The 22,586-nt window shown below is 45.7% G+C and overlaps 1 protein-coding gene across 1 annotated transcript; it reads left to right on the top strand.

Annotated features, from left to right (window-relative positions):
- Positions 1 to 5,562: 5,562 nt before the first annotated feature.
- Positions 5,563 to 21,574, top strand: LOC100552035 (tropomyosin beta chain). Its single transcript, XM_062972670.1, has 9 exons — positions 5,563 to 5,782; positions 7,997 to 8,122; positions 13,646 to 13,779; positions 14,111 to 14,228; positions 15,226 to 15,296; positions 17,022 to 17,097; positions 17,245 to 17,307; positions 19,635 to 19,704; positions 19,960 to 21,574. Exons 1-9 carry the CDS (start codon positions 5,669 to 5,671, stop codon positions 20,040 to 20,042), a joined length of 855 nt encoding a protein of 284 aa, XP_062828740.1. The 5' UTR covers positions 5,563 to 5,668; the 3' UTR covers positions 20,043 to 21,574.
- The last annotated feature ends 1,012 nt before the right edge of the window (positions 21,575 to 22,586 follow it).

The following is a 22,586-nucleotide window of genomic DNA, read 5'->3' as shown; positions in this document are numbered from 1 at the left end:
ATAATAATAATAGAATCATAGAATATTATAGTTGGAAGAGACCTCATGGGCCATCCGGTCCAACCCCCCCCGCCTCCAGGATTGTTGTTGTTGTTGTTGTTGCAAAGGCTGGATGGCCATCTGTAGGGAGTGCTTTCTTGCCTGGCAGAAAGAAGAGGGTTGGACTGGATGTCCCCAGGGGTCTTCCACGGAAATACTGTGAAGTTTATGCTGGTTAAAAGTGTCCTGGAGGAGTGCCAGGCTCCCTCCGTCCCCAGCAGCTGTCCCTCCAACCTGCGCTCTGATCCAGGTGGGATTACTGCAGGAGGCTTTGCTGCAAGTTACGTTGATGCCTGGGAGCAGGTGGGTGTGTTGCAGGGGGTGAGTGGGGAGTATCACTCGGTGGATGCCGTCCTGGGCAACATAAGGAGGAGGAAGGCCAAGGGTGCCCTTGGGAAGCCAGGGCTGGAGAAGGCAGCTGGGGGCCCACAAGCCCCATGCAGACCCTCCTCCCTGCCCACACACAGAGAATGCCCATGTGCAGACAGAGCACCATGCACAAGAGAGCCTGGCCAAAGGCCACAATCCTAGGATCCTGCAACTGGAAGGGCTCCCAGAGGTCATCTGGACAGATAAAGGGCTCCAGAGAAATGCCACTGAAACCCACAAGCATGTGGACAACTTCAACAGAAAGGAGGAAACCATGAAAATTGTTGGGAATGGATGAGCCGTTAAGCTCTAATCACCCTCTTTATGAGGTAAATTCCCATTAAAATAGCAGAGTAAAAATTGCAGCAGTGAGACTTACGCAGTGTGAGTTTTGGAAGGCCTCTGTCATCAGGAAGGCAAAGGGATGCAAAGTTAGCTTTAAAGTTTAAAAGCATTTATTGAGGTAAAAAGAAATCCATTGATGGATAGAAAAGGTTTGGAGCTAACTATCTAATCTATCCTGTTCTAATACACATAGACGGATCAAAACAACAAAGCTCTAGATAGCTACATCTTGACTAATAGAGGACAGAGGTGCGTCCTCTCTGGAACAAAGCAGGAAGCTGGAAGGAATGGCGACCAAGCCTCATGGGTCTGTTCTTCTCTAGGGCCATAAACATTCCAAAAGCCAAATTGGGGAAGTTACGTCAAAGCCCTAGGAGAGATCACATTTCTAAAGCATCAAAGGGGTGGGTTGACCTAAACAGGACATGAGGGAGGAAACAATAGTTAATCCTATCTAGGCATGCTTTGGAAACGGGGAAAGGATTCCCTCAATCTAACTCTATCATCTATCTGACTACATTTAGACTTGAGTAGTCCAGGGTGAATCCCAACAAAAATGAACAAAATCTGGCTCCCAGTATTAAAAAAAAACTCAAAAATCAGAACAGTAAATAAGAAGCAACAATCTGAAAACAGAGGATTTCTAGACATGAATCAACCAAGGGCAGCTAACGACTCTCAACAAAGGATGCCCCCAGGCAGGAGGAAGCTAGGAGATGAAGCTATTCAATGCTAGTCAAGGTGATTAAGTACAACATTCACACTGGCCTCCAACTGACAAGAGTTCTTCTCTCACAAATGGAAGGCAGAAGGATCATTATCCACGGGTGAAGTGCTGCAGCAGAGCCACAAACTCCTTAGTGGAATTTACAAAAGCTTCAGGAGATTCTACCACAAACACATGAAAGAACCCTCAGAAGCAACCTGAAGAAAGGGACCTTGATCCAGAAACGAGGATTGCAAAATACCTGGGAATCCTTGTTGTTCTTTACTCCTTTATGTTTTACATTCCTTTATACGCATTTACGAGACATTAACTTGCATGGGACAAAGCGGAACTTATCTAAAGTGTGAACCACAATTTTCAGAAGAAATTATCAGTTGTTTATTTCATTGACCGTGCATTCCTAAGACTTTTATCTGTGTGGGACAATACTGAAATTCAAAGTGTTGTGCTCAGTCACTGAATATACTTATCTGTTACTGAAAAAACATACAAGCATGAAAATAATGTTTGATGTAATGTTGTAAACAGTCTTCATCTGTGCATTACTCTTGCGCCTGTAATGATTGTAATTAGTTTGTTACCTATGTTCTATTCTGGATATTAATTAGCAATAGGACTACTGTATCTTTACACGTATTCATAGATTTCTGTGTACTTTTGTGTTTACAAATTAAGCACCAAAACTTCATGTTATACAACAAATTTGACAGAAAAAGTAGTTCAATACACAGTAATGCTATGTAGTAATTACTATATTTACGAATTTAGCACCAAAATATCACGATATATTGAAAACATTGACTACAAAAAATGGCTTGGATTATCCAGAACCTTGGATAAGAGAGGCTTGGATAAGTGAGACTCTACTGTATATATTAACCTTCCTTGCTTAGTTTCTCCATACCTCACAACCTCTGAGGATGCCTGCCATAGATGTGGGCAAAACGTCAGGAGAGAATGCTTCTGGAACATGGCCAGACAGCCCGGAAAACATACAACAACACTGCCCACCTAACATCCACACCAAGGTCCCTGAAGAAGAAGATCCACAGAACAACAGAGCTGGAAGAGACCACGTAGGCCATCCCGTCCAACCCACTTGGTCTCCACTTGGATGAGCCTTAGAAGAGGAGACAAAGTTCCCTTGAGAGGGATATTACAGCCGCTCTCCTTTTTTGAAGGCAAAAACTAGAGCCTTCCAAACAAAGGCCTGATAATACGAGGATTGAATGAAAAGTAATGCCTCCAGATGTTGAGGTGGGAACATCTGACTTGCGTGACAGAGCTGGACGTCCCGTGACAGCAACCACTGAGTTTCACAAGCAAAAGGTTAACAAATTGATTCAGGCTGATCATCGTATCACTCGGAGAGAAATTTCAAGCATCATCGGCCTTTCACAAGAACGTGTGGTCTCATTATTGCTTTGCTTGGCTATCGGAAGATCTTTGCACGATGGGTCCTGTGAGACGCTGGTTGTGGAAACAGAGTGTCGACTTCTTCCGTGACGGCTTCAGAAAACTTGTTCATCGTTGGCAGAAATGTATCCAATTGTCTGGTGAATAGTGAATAGTGGTCGTTAAAAAGCACATTCTAAGGATTATTTCTGTGTTTGATTTATTAACATATTCCTATCCAAACCCAAGTAACGAAGGTGGAGGCATTACTTTTCATTCAACCCTCCTATCTTTGGAATGTGCTGCAAGGAACCCATTTATTAGTTTTTCGTATTGGAGGAGCAGCACATGCCAACCACCCTTAGATCAAGAGAGGTTTTGGGCCGAATGACTGGGGGCAGATATGTCGATCATTCAATGGTGGTGCCCAGAATTGGACAGTGTGTGATTCCAGGTACAGTGGTCTGACCAAGGCAGACGAGAAGCATGACTTCCATCCCTGGAGCTAGGCACTAGACTCCACTTTCTGCAGACCAAAATCCCATTGGCTTTTTTGCCGCTGCATGGCATTCCTGGCTCGTGCTCCCCTTCCTCCCCACGTGACTCCTCCAAGATCCTTTCCACACGTCCTGCTGTGGAGCCAGGCCTCTCCCATTCTGTCTCTTTGCATTTCCCTTTATTCTGCCTACGAGAAGTCTCTTGCATTTGTCCCTGTTGAGGTTCATAAACTATCTATCTATCTATCTATCTATCTATCTATCTATCTATCTATCTATCTATCTATCTATCTATATACATACACAACCTGTTTCCCCTAAAATAAGACATCCCCAGAAAATAAGACCTAGTAGAGCTTTTGCTGAATTGCTAAATATAAGGCCTCCCCCGAAAGTAAGACCTAGCAAAGTTTTTGTTTGGAAGCATGACCGCCAAACATAACTCCATGTACGTACCATAGATTGTTGTACATGGAAATATTGGTAGTAACAAGAAATTCTTGATAGGATTCACAGTTTGTCTGGTTATGCTGGTTTGTGATGACAACTACTGTACAGTATATAATAAATGTTCATTTTTTTGTTCAACAATAAATGTGAATTCTTCTTCATGGAAAAATAAGACATCCCCTGAAAATAAGACCTAGCACCTCTTTGGGAGCAAAAATTAAGATAAGACACCGTCTTATTTTCGGGGAAACACGGTATATATATAGTTAATATATATATAGAGAGAGGTTAATAAACTATATATATATATATATATATATATATATAAACCTTCCTTGCCTAGTTTCTCCGTGCCTCACAACCTCTGAGGATGCCTGCCATAGATGTGGGTAAAACGTCAGGAGAGAATACTTCTAGAACATGTACATACAGCCCGGAAAACATACAAAACCCCTATATAAAGAATAGCTGTGCCCGGCCACGCGTTGCTGTGGCATTTTCTGGTGGTGTAGGTGAGAAATTGTTGAGGTTGTGGTGGTATTGAATGTCTGTTGTATGGCTGTCTTTATGTTTAGCATGCACACTGAAGTGGATTATATGGCAGTGTGGAGTCAAGATAATCCAGTTCAAAGCAGATAATATAAGATTCTAAATGGGTTATATAGATGTGGAAGGGCCTTGAGTCTACACTGCCATATAATCCAGTTCAAATCAGATAATCTGTGGAAGAGGCCTAAGTGAGTCCTAACCGTGCCTGTCCCCTGGGCTGAGTAGGTTGCTAGGAGACCAAGTGGGCGGAGCTTAGCCTTCTAACTGGCAGCAATTGGATAAAAACTATTATTCCTCTCCCTGTAATTAGGACTTTATTTTTCTTTTCTTTTTGTTGTATCAACCTAGAGCCGTGAATGATGGGTTGTGTTGTCAAATTTCAAGGTTGGGGGGCCTGTAGTTGTGTTGTTTTGTCCGCTGCCCTGATGCCATCGCTCTTTTATATACAGTAGAGTCTCACTTATCCAACACTCACTTATCCAACGTTCTGGATTATCCAACGCATTTTTGTAGTCAATGTTTTCAATATATCGTGATATTTTGGTGCTAAATTCGTAAATACAGTAAATACTACATAGCATTAATGTGTAATGAACTACTTTTTCTGTCAAATTTGTTGTCTAACATGATGTTTTGGTGCTTAATTTGTAAAATCATAACCTATTTTGATGTATAATAGGCTTTTTCTTAATCTCTCCTTATTATCCAACATATTCGCTTATCCAACGTTCTGCTGGCCCGTTTATGTTGGATAAGTGAGACTCTACTGTATATAGAAGATGATGGTGATGATGATGATTAAAGGAGGGGGCTGTACTGGATGGCCTTTAGGGGTCCCTTCCAGCCTTACAAACCCAACGGGAGTGGGCGGGTCTGATAGCGGGGAAGGCAGGGAGGAAGGAAGGCAGGCAGGCACCCCCAGAGGCCATCCAGTCGTGTCCCTTTCCTTCGGCCTCCCTCCCTCCCTTTTCTTTCCTCCTCCAACTTTTCCTAGAACAATAGGATAAGAGAATAATAGAATTCCATAGAATCCTCGAGTTGGAAGAGACCTCACGGGCCATCCAGTCCAACCCCATTCGGCCCAGAAGCCGGAAACTCCTCCTCCTCCTCCTCCTCCTCCTCCTGGGCCTGCTTGTCCCTATAAGGCGCGGCTGGGTCCGCGGCGGGGCAGGTCCCGCCCCCGGGGTTTTGAGGCGCTCCCCGCGGCCCCTCCGCGCCCAGTCCTCCGCGTCTCCTTCTCCTCCTCCGTCCATCTGCCCGTCCGCTCCGTCGGAGCCCGACCACCGCCGCCGCCGCCATGGAAGCCATCAAGAAGAAGATGCAGATGCTGAAGCTGGACAAGGAGAACGCCATCGACCGGGCCGAGCAGGCCGAGGCCGACAAGAAGCAGGCCGAGGACCGGTGCAAGCAGGTGGGGAAGAGCCCCGAGCAGCAGCAGGGAGGGGGCTCAAGGCGGGGGGGGGGGGAGATAGGCAGATGGAGAGGGGTAGGTAGGTAGGTAGGTGGATGGATGGATGGATAGATGGGTGGGTGGGTGGGTGGGTAGGTAGGTAGGTAGGTAGGTAGGTAGGTGGATGGATGGATAGATGGGTGGGTGGGTGGGTGGGTAGATAGACAGACAGATAGACAGACAGACCGGGAGGAAGGAGGGATAGATAGATAGGTAGGTAGGTAGGTAGATAGATAGATAGATAGATAGATAGATAGATAGATAGGAGGGATAGATAGTTAGTTAGTTCGACCGACCGACTGACAGACAGACAGACCGGGAGAAAGGAGGGATAGTTAGTTCGTTAGATAGATAGTTAGATAGATGGATGGATGGATGGACGGACAGACAGACAGACAGACCGACCGGGAGGAAGGAGGGATAGATAGTTAGTTAGTTAGATAGATAGTTAGATGGATGGATGGATGGATGGATGGACAGACAGACCGACCAGGAGAAAGGAGGGATAGTTAGTTCATTAGATAGATAGTTAGATAGATGGATGGATGGATGGACGGACAGACAGACAGACAGACAGACCGGGAGGAAGGAGGGATAGATAGATAGATAGTTAGATGGATGGATGGATGGACAGACAGACAGACCAACCAGGAGGAAGGAGGAATAGATAGTTAGTTAGGTAGGTAGATAGATAGACAGACAGACAGGCAGCAGGTGGATTAAAGGGGGGGGAGAGATAGGCAGATAGGGAGGAAGGTGGGCGGGTGGATGGAGGGAGGGATGGAAGGATAGAGAGAGAGAGGTGAATAGAGAGAGAAAGAGAGAAATATATCGGGGAATGAATGGATGGATGGGTTGATAGAGATAGATAGATAGATAGATAGAGGGGGGAGGAATTGATGGATAGAAAGACAAAGGAATGATAGACAGATAGAGGGTGAGAACAGACAGATAGACAGACAGAGAGATAAAGTAGGGATAAAGAGAGCGTGTGGAAAGAGAGATAAATAGATAGATAGAGGGGGAGGAATTAATGGATAGATAGATAAAGGAAGGATAGACAGATAGATAGAGGGTGAGAACAGATAGATAGACAGACAGACAGATAAAGTAGGGATAGATAGATAGATAGATAGATAGATAGATAGATAGATAGATAGATAGATAGATAGCAGAAAGAGAGTTAGATAGATAGAGGGGAAGGAATTGATGGATAGATAGATAAAGGAAGGATAGACAGATAGATAGAGGGTGAGGAGAGATAGACAGATAGATAAAGGAGGGACAGATAGATAGAGAGATAGAGGAAGGAGAGAGAGAGATAGAGGGGGAGGAATTGATGGAAAGATAGATGAAGGATAGACAGATAGATAGAGGGTGAGGAGAGATAGATAGATAGATAGATAGATAGATAGAGGGGGGAGGAATTGATGGATAGAAAGACAAAGGAATGATAGACAGATAGAGGGTGAGAACAGACAGATAGACAGACAGAGAGATAAAGTAGGGATAAAGAGAGCGTGTGGAAAGAGAGATAAATAGATAGATAGAGGGGGAGGAATTAATGGATAGATAAAGGAAGAATAGACAGATAGAGGGTGAGGAGAGATAGATAGATAGATAGCGGAAGGAGAGATAGATAGACAGACAGACAGAAGGGGAGGAAGGATAGATAGATAGATAGATAGGGAGGAATGGATGGATAGATGAAGGTGGGATAGATTGATAGTAAAAAGAGATAAATAGATTGATAGACAGACAGAGGGGGAGGAAGGATAGATAGATAGATAGATAGATAGATAGATAGATAGGGAGGAATGGATGGATAGATAAAGGTGGGATAGATTGATAGTAAAAAGAGATAAATAGATTGATAGACAGACAGACAGACAGAGGGGGAGGAAGGATAGATAGATAGATAGACAGACAGACAGGTAGGTAGACAGAGGGGGAGTAGAATGGGGGACCTCTCGCTCCCCATTCCTTCCTTATCTGCCCTAATAATAATAATAATAATAATAATAATAATAATAATAATAATAATAGTAATGTTCTATAAGAATGCATGTTGAAACCTAGTTCTACATGAGCTAGAGATGGAAACGCAACTCGTATAGACTCCCCCTGAAATGCGCAGGGCAGGAGGCTAAACCCCCTTCTTTCCCCCTTTTCCAGCTGGAGGAGGAGCGGCAGGGCCTGGAGAAGAAGCTGAAGGGCACCGAGGACGAGGTGGAGAAGTACTCGGAGGCCGTCAAGGAGGCCCAGGAGAAGCTGGAGCTGGCCGAGAAGAAGGCCACCGATGTAAGCTTTGGGGGGGGGGGATGCATGGAGGGGGGTTGCATTGAGGTTCTTCAAACTTAGAAGACCAAACTCCCACCACGGTGTGCCCATGGACCTCATCACACTAGAGCTTGGATCCACTCTAAGTCCACTTTAGTGAGGAGAGGCTCCTCAAGGCTCCTCACCACCTGCTTCCAGGGCTTCCGATGGGATCCTCGGCCCAGGAAAAGCCCCTTCGGCCGGTGTGGAGGGGAGGGGGCTGGATGGGTGCCCCCGGGGCCCCTTTGGCTCCCTATAAATACCGGCAAGACGAAACCCGACCCTGACACCGAAGCAGAAGCAGCGCCTAAAAGGGAACCGCTGCAGCTTCTTGGATCGAGGCCAGTTCTGGGTCAGGCCAGAAGAAGCCGAGAAACGCAGAGTTGGGGTGTGAGTGACCCTTAAAGGCCACCCGTCCAGTCCTGCAACAGGCACGAAGGCACCACCCACGCCACCGGACAGATGGCCATCCAGCCTCAGATTGAAACTCTCTCAAGAATTAGACCAGCGGTTCTCAACCTGTGGGTGTTTCTTCCTACAACTCCCAGAAAGAAATCCCAGCCAGTTTACCAACTGTTAGGATTTTTGGGAGCTGAAGGCCAAAACATCTGGGGAGGGACCCACAGGTTGAGAACCACAGCATTTGAGGATTCTCCCACTGAATGCCTTTTAGAATCCCAAAGGGTTTTGGAAAAGGGAAATCGTCAGAACTTTTTGGAAATTTTATGATCTTATGAAAAGCATGACCTTGTTAGAAGTCATAACCTTTTGAAAAATGACACCACAACCTTTTGGGAAGATGGCATTCGTGCAAGGCACTTGGGTTTCTCAGCTGTCAAACTGATGAACCTAGGTATGTCATTGAACTGTTTGGGACAAAAATATGCCAAAGCACAAAACACATATAATAATAATAATAATAATAATAATAATAATAATAATAATAATAATAATGATGATGTCATTTTTATACCCCGCCCCATCTCCCCGAGGGGACTCGGGGCGGCTTACATGGGGCCAAGCCCAGGCAATAAGCAATATAAAACTCAACAATAAAAACAAATCGTAAACAAATAAAATCACATATACCAATAAACAATAAACACACTTTGATAAAAACCTGGGTTGAAATTCACAAGCATGTGGACAACTTCAACAGAAAGGAGGAAACTATGAAAATGAACAAAATCTGGCTCCCAGTATTTTTAAAAAAAAACTCCAAAATCAGAACAGTAAATAAGAAGCAACACTCTAAAAACAGAGGAGTTCCAGACATAAATCAACCAGGGGCAGCTAATGACTCTGAACAAAGGATGCCCCCAGGCAGGAAGAAGCCAGGAGATGAAGCTATTCAATGCTAATTAAGGTGATTAACTGCAACATTCACACTGGCCTCCAACTGTCAAGAGTTCTTCTCTCACCCTGGACTTTCCACAGATATATCCAAAACTTCCTTGCCTAGTTTATCCATACCTCACAACCGCTGAGGATGCCTGCCATAGATGTGGGCGAAACGTCAGGAGAGAATACTTCTGGAACATGGCCAGACAGCCCAGAAAACATACAACAACCCCATATATTCATTTACTTATTTAGCATATTTGTACCCCGCTTTTCTCATCCTGGAAAGGACTCAAGGTGGCCTTACAACAGGCAGCAATTCAATTGCCATACAGGCATATTAAAATAACAGTTACAATTAAAACCAAACAATTAAAAACGTAAAATATTAAAACAACAGTTAAGATCACACCATCTAAATCATAACCCGGGGCCGTCCCAGTTCAATCACTTTGATTCATGGTAACTAACTTATTGCACTGCTCCAATTACTTGTTAAAAGCTTGATCCCAAAGCCCTGTCTTGAGTTTCTTCCAGAAGGTCAGGAGAGAAGGAGGGAGTTCCACGGCCGAGGTGCCACCACTGAGAAGGCCCCGTCTCTCGTCCCCACCAGCCGCACCTGGGAAGGGGGTGGGACTGAGAGCAGGGCCTCCCCAGACGATCTTAGTCTCCCAGGTGGTTCATAGAGGGAGATACATTTGGACAGGTAGACTGGACCAGAACTGTTTGGGCCTTTATAGGCTAAGGCCAGTACTTTGAATTGTGCTCGGTAACAAGCAGACAGCCAGTGGAGCTGATGCAACAGGGGGGTTGTGTGCTCCCTGTATGCCCCTCTGGTGAGCAACCTGGCTACCACCTGTTGAACCACTTGGAGCTTCCAGATAGTCTTCAATGGCAGCCCCACGTAGAGTCAGTTGCAGTAGTCTATTCAGGATGTAACCAGAGCCTGGACTACCAAGGTGTCATGATCTCCAATCTTTGACATCTCTGGCTGACAAAGAACAGATGCCAGCCATAAAATGGGCCAGCCATAAAACCTCAATTACCCTCTGGTATGTGAGAGCCCCTATATAAATGGGCTAAAGAGAAGGTTCTGGTATTCTGTACACAAGGCCAAATATGGCTTCTCAAGCTACAGGCGCAGCTGGCGCACAAGTTTTAATTGTACAAATGCTCCCCTGGCCACTGCCAAGACTTGGGTTTCGGGTTGAGCGATGAATCCAGGATCACTCCCAAGCTGCAAATCTTCATCTTCAGGGGGAGTGTGACCCCATCCGACACAGGCTGTAACCCTATACAACTGAACAGGAGGATCTCCGTCTTGTCTGGATTCAATTTCAATTTATTCGCCCTCATCCAGACCAGCACAGGTTCAGGGCATGAACAGCCTCCTTAGTGACAGGTGAGAAGGAGTGATAAGAGTTGGACGTCATCTGCGTACAGATGGCATTGAACACCAAAACTCCAGGTGATCTCTCCCAGCAGCTTCATGTAAATGTTAAACTACTTGGGGAACAATATTGTATCCTGCTGGACCTCATAGGACAATAGTTATGGGGCCAAGCAGGTGTCCCCCAACTACACCTTCTAGGAACATTCCTCCAGGAAGGACCAGGCCACTGCAAAATAGTACCTCCAAGTCCCATTCTCACAGAGTTTCAGAAGTGTTCTTTCAGTTGCCCAAAAAATATTTCCTATCCCTTAAAACCTCTTGATTTAAATAATGCTCTCAAGAGACAAAAATAAGCAGACTTCTTAAAAAGTAACGTAATTGGTTTACTCACAAACTTCATGCATTCAGCATACAGGTACCTTGCTTATCAGTCCAGTTACAGATAGGATTTGAAGTAGTTTCTCTGTGTATCTTTCTTATCATCTTAACAGTCCATAGTCTAAAGCAGGGGTCCCCAAACTAAGGCCTGTGGTCCAAGGTCATTGACCTGGCCCCTGTGCTAACATTTAGGGTTGACCTAAGTCTGAAACGACTTGAAGGCACACTTGAAGTTACTTGAAGTAACTCAGTCTGGCTACAGTGTTCTCTTTTAAAGACTACTTTGTATTCAGACGCCAAGAAAGAATAATAAAGAACAAAGACATGTACAGTAGAGTCTGGCTTATCCAACCTTCGCTTATCTAACATTCTGTGTTATTCAGCGCAGTCTGACTTTTAGTAGTCAATGTTTTCAATACATTGTGATGTTTTGGTGCTAAATTCATAAATACAGTAATTACTACAGAACATTAATACGTATTGAACTGCTTTTTCTGTCAATTTGTTGTAAAACATGGATTCTCCTGGTGTTCTGGACTTCAACTCCCAGTAAGCTGTTAGGAATTGTGGGAGTTGAAGTCCAAAACACCGGGAGGGCCCAAGGTTGCCTATGCCTGGGCTAGACACTACTACTTCTTACGAAACGAAATCGAAAGCAAATGCACAAGCCTAACGCATACCAACACCAATATGCTCAACTGTGGAAACAATTCTGCGTACTTCGCATTTGTTGTCTGTTCAATTTTTACAAATCTCAGTCTTTCTTGGAAGGACTTCTCCGTTTCTCTGTGATGTGCAAACTGCGGCCCTACGTCATTCTTGTCAATTGGTTGATTGAGACGAATCACCTTCCCTCTCTCAATTCCTATTTCAACAATTCTGGCTGTCTGCTCAGAATGCAGGGAATTAATTTGCTTCAGACTCCTTTCCAGCTTACTAAAGCAGCTTCAACTTTATTGTTATTTACAACTTATTTTCGTAGTAGACCGGACAATAACCAGACTCAGTCCGACTACATCAGAAGTGAACATTCCATTCTTATCCCAAAACATACATCTGGCTAGGAACCGGAAGCTTCTCAAAATTACACACTAGCAATTTCATCCCCACTCTATGCATTTAACCTCTTAACTTCTAGATTACACACAGCTTTAAACTCTAAGCACAATTTCACACTATACCAATATATTTTACCAACAATTCTTGGGTCAGGAAAACGGGTTCCTTCCAGTAACATGCGCCTAATGAAAAGGCTATTGGGTGGCAGGGCTTGAGGGATGGTGGGCTTTTCCTTTTTTGCCCAGCTTTTCCCTCCTAGTCAGAGTGCATTAAACTTCCCTGATTCTCAGAAATTCCACTTAGAAAAGAACATAGATTCCTTCATGGTGGAATTTCTTTTCTTACCTCCTCCTCATTTCTGTCCCATTTTCTTGGACTGTGGAAGCTGAGAAGTATAACTTGGACCCCCTGCTAGGTTTTCACTCCATCTTGCTGTCTTTCAAGATACTCACAAACTGAACATTGTGCTATGTTGTCAACACCCTAATAATTTTTTTTTTTGGCCAGGAACAAAGTCCTGCACAAACATCTTCTGCCATGTGGCATTTAACATGTTTGCTTGCCAGTACTTTGCCTGTTTCCTTGGTTATTGTTTTCTTCCAAGCAGTACATTCCCTAATCATTTTAAGACTTTTGCTTCAAAAAATCTTAATGTGTGAGAAACTTTGTGAACCAAGATTTTATAGAAGAGCATTCTCTCAGAACGGCGCCTATCAAGATTCCTTAACTCTGGGATACCAAACATGTTACTTATCAAAACTACAAACTGCATTTATTGAGGACACAATACAGTAGAGTCTCACTTATCCAAGCCTCGCTTATCCAAGCTTCTGGATTATCCAAGCCATTTTTGTAGTCAATGTTTTCAATATATCCTGATATTTTGGTGCTAAATTTGTAAATACAGTAATTACAACATAACATTACTGCTTTTTCTGTCAAATTTGTTGCAAAACATGATGTTTTGGTTCTTAATTTGTAAAATCATAACCTAATGTAATGTTTAATAAGCTTTTCCTTAATCCCTCCTTATTATCCAAGATATGCGCTTATCCAAGCTTCTGCTGGCCCGTTTAGCTTGGATAAGTGAGACTCTACTGTATATTTATTTATTTATTTATTTATTTATTTTATCCAGAATGCCTTCTACATTTATTGGGATTAGGGTCATAGAACTTCTGTGAAAGTGATAAATCTGTGAATAAATAAATTGCTTTTTTTTTTTTGCTCAGAAAAAAAAAGGGATGGTGGGCTCAACTGGGTTTGTTGTGCATGGGGTCCAACACACTTTCTCCCGCTGACTGATGCACACTCCCACTTTCTCCACTTTGCAGGCAGAGTCCGATGTGGCCTCCCTGAACCGGCGCATCCAATTGGTAGAAGAGGAGTTGGACCGGGCCCAGGAGCGCCTGGCCACCGCTTTGCAGAAGCTGGAGGAGACCGAGAAGCTGGTGGATGAGAGCGAGAGGTGTGTGGGGAAGGGGGGTCTCCTGAGACTTTGCGGGGTGCCTGTTCTAGTAGGAAAGAATACTACAAAAACATGGCCATACAGCCCAGAAAACTCACAGCAACCCAGAGATTCCGGCCATGAAAGCCTTCGACAACACAAAATATATGTTGCCGAAGACTTTCTTGACCGAAATCACTGGATTGCTGCGCGTTTTTCAGACTGTATGATTCTGTTCCAGCCTGGCTACTGGCATCTTCAGTGATCTGTTGTTTTGCAGCCCTTTGACCCCTAACTAAGCAGCCCCTTGAGTCAGGCTGGACCCACCAGCGTCCCTCTTCTTCTCTTCCAGAGGCTTGAAGGTCATCGAGAACCGAGCCATGAAGGACGGGGAGAAGATGCGGGACCAGGATATGCAGCTGAAGGACGCCAAGCACGTGGCAGAGGACTCCGACCGCAAATACGAGGAGGTCAGTTGGGGGCAAAGGGCGGGCGTGTAATTAAGACTTCTTTAAACAAAGGTTCTTTTCATTGCAATTTCCAGTGTGAGAGGGTATATCAGGACTTTTACAGAACAACACTTTTACACAAAGAACAATATTAGATATATAGACATATGGATTCTGTGCAACTGTTAGGGATTCCTCTTCTTCAGAAGAGGAAGGGGAGCAGGAAAGTGTTCATGAATCTGAGGGTGAGTTGGAATCTGAGGAGGAGATTTTGCAAGTACCCACATTTCAGGAGAGGTGAAAGGAAACAGATCAGAGATGTTGTTCAGCTAGAATAGTTGCCAGAAATGCAGCTGAGTAATTAAGAACTGCCCTAGCAGCTGTGAGAGGACTCAGGGCTATAAAGCAGAAGCAGGTGCAGCCAGCTCTTGCTGGTAACAAACAGACTCTTCGCTCCCCTTGTGCCTGCTTCAAGTCTGCAATATTTCGCTGATGTTGTCCCAAAAAGCTGTAAATTAATGCTAGATGTCTTCCATCCTGGAACATGTTGATTCCATCTCAGTTTCCTGGCAGATGTTGACTCTTCTTGATTAGTGTTAGCAAACGCAAGCCGTTCTGTGTTGACTTCCTTCTTAACATAAGGACCTTGTAAACATTTCCTTAACTTAAGAGCCATTGTCTCTGATTAATGTAAACACATTGGTTTCCCCCAAAAGTTCATCAAGTCAGCAAATGTTGACAGATGTAAACATTTCTCTTATCACTGTCACAGTTCTTATCACAGTTCAGCAACTTTTAATTACAATTCAGCAAATAGGCAGTTAGTCATTGCAGGCCTTAATATTTTTGAACGGTGTCTTCAACCAAATTCGGCCCCATCCATACACCTTTTATAAAATCCAGATTTGAACATCATATTAATGTGACAGGCGGGCAGAGGGTCAAGGCAGGGGCGGTGGCCACTTGCCTCTGAACCTGGTTTGGACTCTGCTGACCTGGGCTCTACTTCCGCTGACAGGTGGCTAAGAAGCTGGTCATCCTGGAGGGAGATCTGGAGCGCTCTGAGGAGCGGGCAGAGGTGGCTGAGAGGTGAGTGTTGCCGGTTCCACCTGCGCCAGGAAGCCTCCCTTGCCTCGGTGCAGCTGTTTGCCCTTCTCTGTTGCAGGTGGGGGTCCTCTGGGAGGGGGTCTGCCTTGCTCCCCATCAAGGGAGGGTTGAAGGCATCTCACCTCCTTGGTTCACAAGGCATTTGGGAGAAGAGGCCAAGCAACCTGCTGACCCCCTTCTCTATCCAGGAGTCAGGCAGTGTGGGTCCCCCACTGACACCGGAAAAGCCAGCTAGCACCTTGTAATCCCTCCCCACTTTGAAGGAGAGTCTCTTCAGTTACTTTTATTCCCATACATACCTCCCATCCCTTCCAGCCCATCTCCTTGAGGCTAGGGCCTAAACCTTTGGGGGGGGGGGTATAAGAGGGGAGTGACCAGCCCCTACAGACCTCCTTGCCCCCCATTCTAGAGCTGACCCAGCCTGCCCCCCACTTGCATCCCCAGCCGCGTCAGGCAGCTTGAAGAGGAACTCTGCATTATGGATCAGGTCCTCAAATTCCTGATGGCTGAAGAGAAAGAGGCACCTCCGAGGGGGCCATGTTGCCCCCTCCCTCCCTGCCTCTGACTCTCTCTGTTCTCTTACTCTGTCCTCTGACTGGGAAAGCCTCTGTCCTTCTGTTTTCAGTGGTCCTTGCCCTTCGTCTTATCCCTGCCCATGAATGGGGTCCAGAGCCCACCCTTGTGGCCCCTGAGGATGCTGCCATGTGCATTATGGAGCAGGGGCAGGACATGAAGCCATTGGGAGAGATCATCAGGAGTTGTGGAGTTGGATGTCATGTGTACGCAGATAACATTCAACTTTATCACTCCTTTCCACCCACTGCTAAGGAAGCCCATCTTGCCTTTCTGAATGCATCTCCCTCTATGAACCATCATAGAGATTAAGATCTTCCGGGGAGGCCCTGCTCTCGATCCCACCACCCTCACAATGCAATTAGTGTGGATGAGAGACAGGGCCTTCTCAGTGGTGGCCCCTCCCTCGGTTGTGGAACTCCCTCTCCAGTGAAATCAGAGCAGCCCCCTCCCTCCTGACCTTCGGGAAGAAAGTAAAAACCTGGTTATGGGACCAAGCTTTTGGTTAGCAAGTTTTTTTTTTGTGTCAGGAGCAACCGGAGTTGCTTCTGGAGTGAGAGAATTGGTCGTCTGCAAGGACGTTGCCCAGGGGATGCCCGGATGTTTTTGATGTATTTACCATCCTTGTGGGAGGCTTCTCTCATGTCCCCGCATGGAGCTGGAGCTGATAGAGGGAGCTCATCCGCGCTCTCCCCGGGTGGGATTCGAGCCTGGCAGCCTTCAGGTCAGCAACCCAACCTTCAAGTCACGAGGCTTTTATCCCCTAGGCCACCAGAGGCTCCTAGGTTAGCAAGTTAGTGCAGTATATGGAACTGTGAACTGACCAATGGAACGGCCTTGGATTTGACTCTGGATGGTGTGATTTTAAGAATTGTTTTTAATATTGCTGCTATTTTTGGTTTTAATGTATATGTTTATTTTAACTGTATGTATATCTGTGGCATCAAATTGCTGCCTTTTTGTAAGGCCTCTCTGAGTCCCCCTCTTGAGTGGGAAGGGTGGGATATACATGGAGTAAGCAAATAAATAAAGAAATAAATAAAATGGGGCCCGGGGTGTCCTTTGTATTCTCAAGACCTTCTCCCCTTCTCTTTCCCCCTCTCCCATTTTGCTCCTTCCTTTCCTCTCTCTCAGCAAATGTGCAGACTTTGAGGAAGAGCTGAAAATTGTCACCAACAACCTCAAGTCCCTGGAGGCCCAGGCCGACAAGGTACGGGGTCCGGGCACACCTGTGGGCACCTGTGCGTGGAGGGAGATGTGCTGCTGCAATGGGGCTTCAAGGGTGGGATGGGGTGGGGGGCTGGTCCGAGAGGAGGGGGCACAGTGGGCACTGAACAGTTCCCATCTCCCCATCCAGTACTCCACCAAGGAGGACAAATACGAGGAGGAGATCCATCTGCTGACAGAGAAGCTCAAGGAGGTAAGAGGCCAGTGGCCGAGGGGTCTCCTCGCCCCTTCGCTTTGGGTGCTGCCAGGGGGGTATGCAGATGTTTTGTAAGGGAAGGGGGAAAATGTTGGGAATCTATGAGCGGTTAGACTCAAAAAATAACCCTCTTTCGGGGGTGATTCCTCAAAAATACAGCAGAGTGGCAGAACCACGATTCATAAGCAGCAGAAATTTTACGTGTGGTGAGGTTGGAGAAGCCTTTGTTTCTTAGGATGGCAAAGGATAGCAAAGTCTCCTTAAAAGTTCAAAAAGCATTTATTGAGGTATAAAGAAATCAATTGTGGATAGAAAGGTTCTTGGAGCTAACTAGCTCTCTAAGCTAGCATCTAAGGATGGTAAGAAGGTAGAAAATAACAAAATATCTAAATAGCTACATTTTGCCCGTAAGGCGGGCAAAATGTGTCCTTCTCAGTTAGAAGACAAAGGAGGAAGAGATATGCCTGACCGCATGGTCCAAGCCTTTGGGGCCATTAACATTCGAATTGAGGAGGAAGTTGCCTCATCCCTAAAAGGGTTCACATTACTATAACAAGAAAGTGAGAAGTGGATGTAAACAGGAAAGGAAGAGAGAAACCAGCAAAGGCCTATCTAGGCATGCATGGAATAGAGAGAGAGGTTTCCCTCATTCTAACCTATCTACTATATAACTAATTGAGACTTGTGTAGTCCAGGATGATATCTAACAGAAAGAAAGAAAGAAAGAAAGAAAGAAAGAAAGAAAGAAAGAAAGGAGGGAGGGAAAGAAAGAAAGAAAGAAAGAAAGAAAGAAAGAAAGAAAGAAAAGAGGAAAGAAAAAGCAGGAAGGGAGGGAGGGAGGGAGGGAGGGTATTTCCATCACTCCCCCTACCCTTTGGATTTATTTCATAGACTCATAGAGCTGGAAGGTGTTAGGTTTTTCTGTTATAAGGAAAAACTCCCCAAAAATACAGCAGAGCATCCAAAAATATGCAAACGCAGGATACTTATACTTGAGTATTCAGCGCAAAGCAAGCAGAGCGTGAAGTGCTATGTGGCTATAAAGAATTTAGAGCTGAGGAGGCAAACATCCAGAGTTCTGTCTTTAAAATCACAAAAGATTTATTTACAAAAATAATATTTACCATTCATAATAGTTAAGAACCGGGTCCTAGCTACTCTAACTAACCCCATAGCACCTCCTTCACATTCCACAGCGTGTGATGTATCTTCCTGTCATGTAGCACAAACAGAAGTCTCTGTTCACTTGCCCTTCCAGCAATCAATCAGGGCTCACTGCAATTAACCTCTTGACTGCTGGAATGCTTGCCAGAACGAAATACATACATTTCCACAGCAACAATAGATTAACCATTTCACTCCTTATCACAAAAGCACTAACAGAAGAGACCTCAAAGGCCCTCCAGTCAAGCCCCCCTCTGCCTTGGAGGGAGACACAGTCAAAGCCCTCCCAACAGATGTCCATCCAGCCTCTCCTTCAAAAACCTCCAGAGGAGGGTTCTAATAATAATAGTAATAGTAATAATAATAATAATAAAACACTTTATTTCTAGACTGCTCTCTCTCCTCAGAAAGACTCAGGGCAAGTAACATACATATAAACAGCAAACATTCAGTGCCACAACTACTTCACTAATATCAAAAGTATAAAATGACAATGACATACTCATTATAATAAAAAATTACAAATTAGAAAAACAATAAATATAAACATGACACTCAGTAAAAACATTTTTCTAAGCCATCTTTGAGTCACAGTTTGGCCAGAAAGGTGGGATATAAAATAAATAAGAGATACAGAGGCCATTCTTTTCACTAGTGAACTCAGGAGGGAGATCAGTTGGGGAGGGGGGAATTGTGGGGAGGGGTTGTGAAGGTGGCAACCCTTCCCATAAAGGAGCTTTAGCACAGCAGGTGAATCACCAAGTTGCAATAAATCTTGCTAACTGGAAGGCTGAGAGTTCGAAGCTCGGGTCAGGGTGAGCTCCTGACCTGTAGCCCAGCTTCTGCTTACCTAGCAGTTTGAAAACAAATGTGAGTAGATAAATAGGAACAGCATTAAAGTGGGGAAGTATTTAGGCTTACGAACAAAGAAAGCTCTTTGGCAGGGAGATGGAACAACAGCGCCCCTGGTGGCCAGAACCAAGCACAGCCCCCAAAAGATGCCGAAAGATGGGAAAGCCTATATATCTCTATCTGTTGTCTGTCTTGTCTTCATCTAATTGTCATTGAATGTTTGCCGTATCTGTATGTTCTGTGATCCGCCCTGAGTCCCCTTCAGGGTGGAATATAAATACTGTCAATAAATAAAATGTTGTTTTCAGGCCGAGTCCCGAGTGGAGTTTTCTGAGAAGTCAGTGGCGAAGTTGGAGAAAACCATTGACGAACTGGAAGGTGAGGGGTCCCTCCACATTTGGGGGGGAGGGGGCTGCTCTTGGGGAATGGGGAGGGGGAGGACTGCCCCTCCGGAAGCGCCCCTTTTTTCTTTCTTTCCCGTCCCTTCCTCACTTCCTTCCTCCTTCACTCCCCTCACCTTCGCTCTTTTCTCATTTCACGCCCCCTCCCCTCTTTGGATCCCCCTCCTCTGCTTGGACTCTGCCTCACCCCCCCCCCCACCTTCCCCCCCAACAACAACAACAACAACAACAGACGAGGTCTATGCTCAGAAGATGAAGTACAAAGCCATCAGCGAGGAGCTGGACAACGCCTTGAACGACATCACCTCCCTTTGAGACCCCTCCTCACTTTGCCGGACCCTCACCTCCGCCTCTCTGTCCGTCTGTCTGTCTGTCCATCCGTCCTTCCTTCCTTGGATGCTTCTGCTGCTGCACCAACTCCCTTGTCTCCCCCTCCTCCGGCCACAAAAGACCCCCCAAGGGCCTTGCTCTGTCTGTTTCTCTCTCGTGTTGGGGAGGCCTTGTCTTACTCATGATCTTAATGGGGAGGGGGGTCCTGGATCTCCCTCCTCCCTCTCTCCCACTCTGTGTCTACAGTCCAGTTGGGGAGGCCTTGTCTTAATGGGGTGGGGGGTCCTGGATCTCCCTCTCCCCCACTCTGAACCTTCAGTCGAGTAGAGGAGGTCTTCTCTTACCCTGGATCTTAATTTGGGGGGGGGGGGGTCCTGGATCTCCCTCTCCCCCACTCTGAACCTTCAGTCCAGTTGGAAAGGCCTTGTCTTAATGGGGTGGGGGGTCCTGGATCTCCCTCTCCCCCACTCTGAACCTTCAGTTGAGTAGAGGAGGTCTTCTCTTACCCTGGATCTTAATTTGGGGGGGGGGGGTCCTGGATCTCCCTCTCCCCCACTCTGAACCTTCAGTCCAGTTGGAAAGGCCTTGTCTTAATGGGGTGGGGGGTCCTGGATCTCCCTCTCCCCCACTCTGAACCTTCAGTCCAGTTGGAAAGGCCTTGTCTTAATGGGGGGGGGGTCCTAGATCCCCCTCCTCCCTCTCCCCCACTTTGTGCCTTTGGTGGAGTTGGGGAGGCCTTGCCTTACCCAGGATCTTAATTTGGGGAGGGGGGTCCTGGATCTCCCTCCTCCCTCTCCCATACTCTGTGTCTACAGTCCAGTTGGGGAGGCCTTGTCTTAATGGGGGGGGGGGGTTCCTGGATCTCCCTCTCCCCCACTCTGAACCTTCAGTCCAGTTGGAAAGGCCTTGTCTTAATGGGGGGGGGGGGGGTCCTAGATCCCTAGATCAAAGAAATGCATTCTTGATGGAAAAGGTCTTGGGGTGATCTAGCTTCCTAAGTCTCATCTTCTAAAGGAGGTAAAAGGCAGAAACCAAAAACAAAACATGCATAGGAATGTGGAGAAAGGAATCCCTCAGCTTGGCCCTGTTTCTAGCCTAGCTACTCGTTGAGGACTGGAAACTTGGTGACACAAGAGACTTGTGTAGTTCAGGAATGGAACCCAACACTTACTCAGAGTCTTAATTTATTTATTTACCGTACTTATACCTGCCCCCTGAAGGGGGGACTCTTAATTTGGGGGGAGGGGGGTTCTGGATCTCCCTCCTTCCTCTCCCCTCTCTGTGCCTTCGGTGCCTTTGCAAATTGGGTTGGGGGCCTGGGGTTACGTGGGCTGCTCCTTGCAATTGAAGGGGGAATTGTGGGGAGAGGGAGCAACAGCCCAGCTTAGACTCCGCCCCCGCTGTGCCCCCTCCCCACTCTGCCTGTCTGTCCTTCTGTCCATCCGTCTGTCCGTCTACAGAGCATCTCATGACTGTTTCTCTCTTCAGACTCTGGTTCAATAAACGGTCTTTGCAAACAGTGTCTATCTATCTATCTATCTATCTATCTATCTATCTATCTATCTATCTCTTCACCTCCATTGCTCTCTCTTTCCCTCCTTCAAGATCCTTCACTGCTCCATGATGTTGTGGTAATCTCTGAGCAGTTAGACTCAATTCAACCCTCTCTGGGGGAGATGCCACCAAAATCAGCAGAGTAGCAAAAGCAAAAGCTTTCAAATGCAACAGTTACTTACATGGGGCGAGCAAAGAGAAGTCTTTGACCATTTAGGATTGCAATGGACTGCAGAGTCTCAATAAAAGTTCAAAAAGTATTTATTCAGGTAAAAAGTGTTGTGGTAATCTCTGAGCAGTTAGACTCAATTTAACCCTCTCTGGGGGAGATTCCACCAAAATCAGCAGAGTAGCAAAAGCAAAGCTTTCAAATGCAACAGTTACTTACACTGGCGAGCAAGAGAAGCCTTTTTAGGATGGCAATGGACTGCAGAGTCTCAATAAAAGTTCAAAAAGTATTTATGCGGGTAAAAAGAACTCCATTGTAGATAGAAAGGCTTGGGAGCTGTCTAAACTACTCTAGACTGGTTTCTAAGGAAAAATAAGAAAGGAAAAATAAGAAACATCTAAATAGTTACATCTTGCCAGGAGAAATGGCGAGATGCTTCTTGTTAGTTTGAAGAACAAAGGGAGAAGAGAGAAACAAAATGGTTCCAACCTCATGGTCCAGTTTCTTGGGGCCATAAAAGACATTCTGACCAATGAGAAGTTAGTGTCCCTGAAGATTCACATTTCTACAAACTTCAAAGTAAGGGATGTGACGTGAACAGGATAGAGTGAAACACAGTAAAGCCTGTCTAGGCATGCTTTGGAAACAGGGAAAGGATTCCCTCAATCTGACTCTATCATCTATCCGACTACATCTAGACTTGAGTAGTCCAGGGTGATTCCCTCCATTGCTCTTTCTCCCTCCCTCCTTCATGATCCTCCGCTGCTCCATGAGACCCTCACCTGTCCCCTTCCCCAAGAAGGGCA

This window comes from Anolis carolinensis, chromosome 2 (assembly GCF_035594765.1).
Source record: "Anolis carolinensis isolate JA03-04 chromosome 2, rAnoCar3.1.pri, whole genome shotgun sequence".
NCBI classification, from domain to species: Eukaryota; Metazoa; Chordata; class Lepidosauria; order Squamata; family Dactyloidae; genus Anolis; species Anolis carolinensis.
The sequence above is the reverse complement of the archived record's forward strand: the minus strand, read 5'-3'. Positions and strand labels throughout refer to the sequence as shown.

Coding starts and splice junctions, on each gene's coding strand:
- LOC100552035 (XM_062972670.1), top strand. CDS start 5,669: ATGGAAGCCATCAAGAAGAAGATGCAGATGCTGAAGCTGGACAAGGAG. Junction 14,229..15,225: donor CCGACCGCAAATACGAGGAG/GTCAGTTGGGGG, acceptor TTCCGCTGACAG/GTGGCTAAGAAGCTGGTCAT. Junction 15,297..17,021: donor CGGGCAGAGGTGGCTGAGAG/GTGAGTGTTGCC, acceptor CCTCTCTCTCAG/CAAATGTGCAGACTTTGAGG.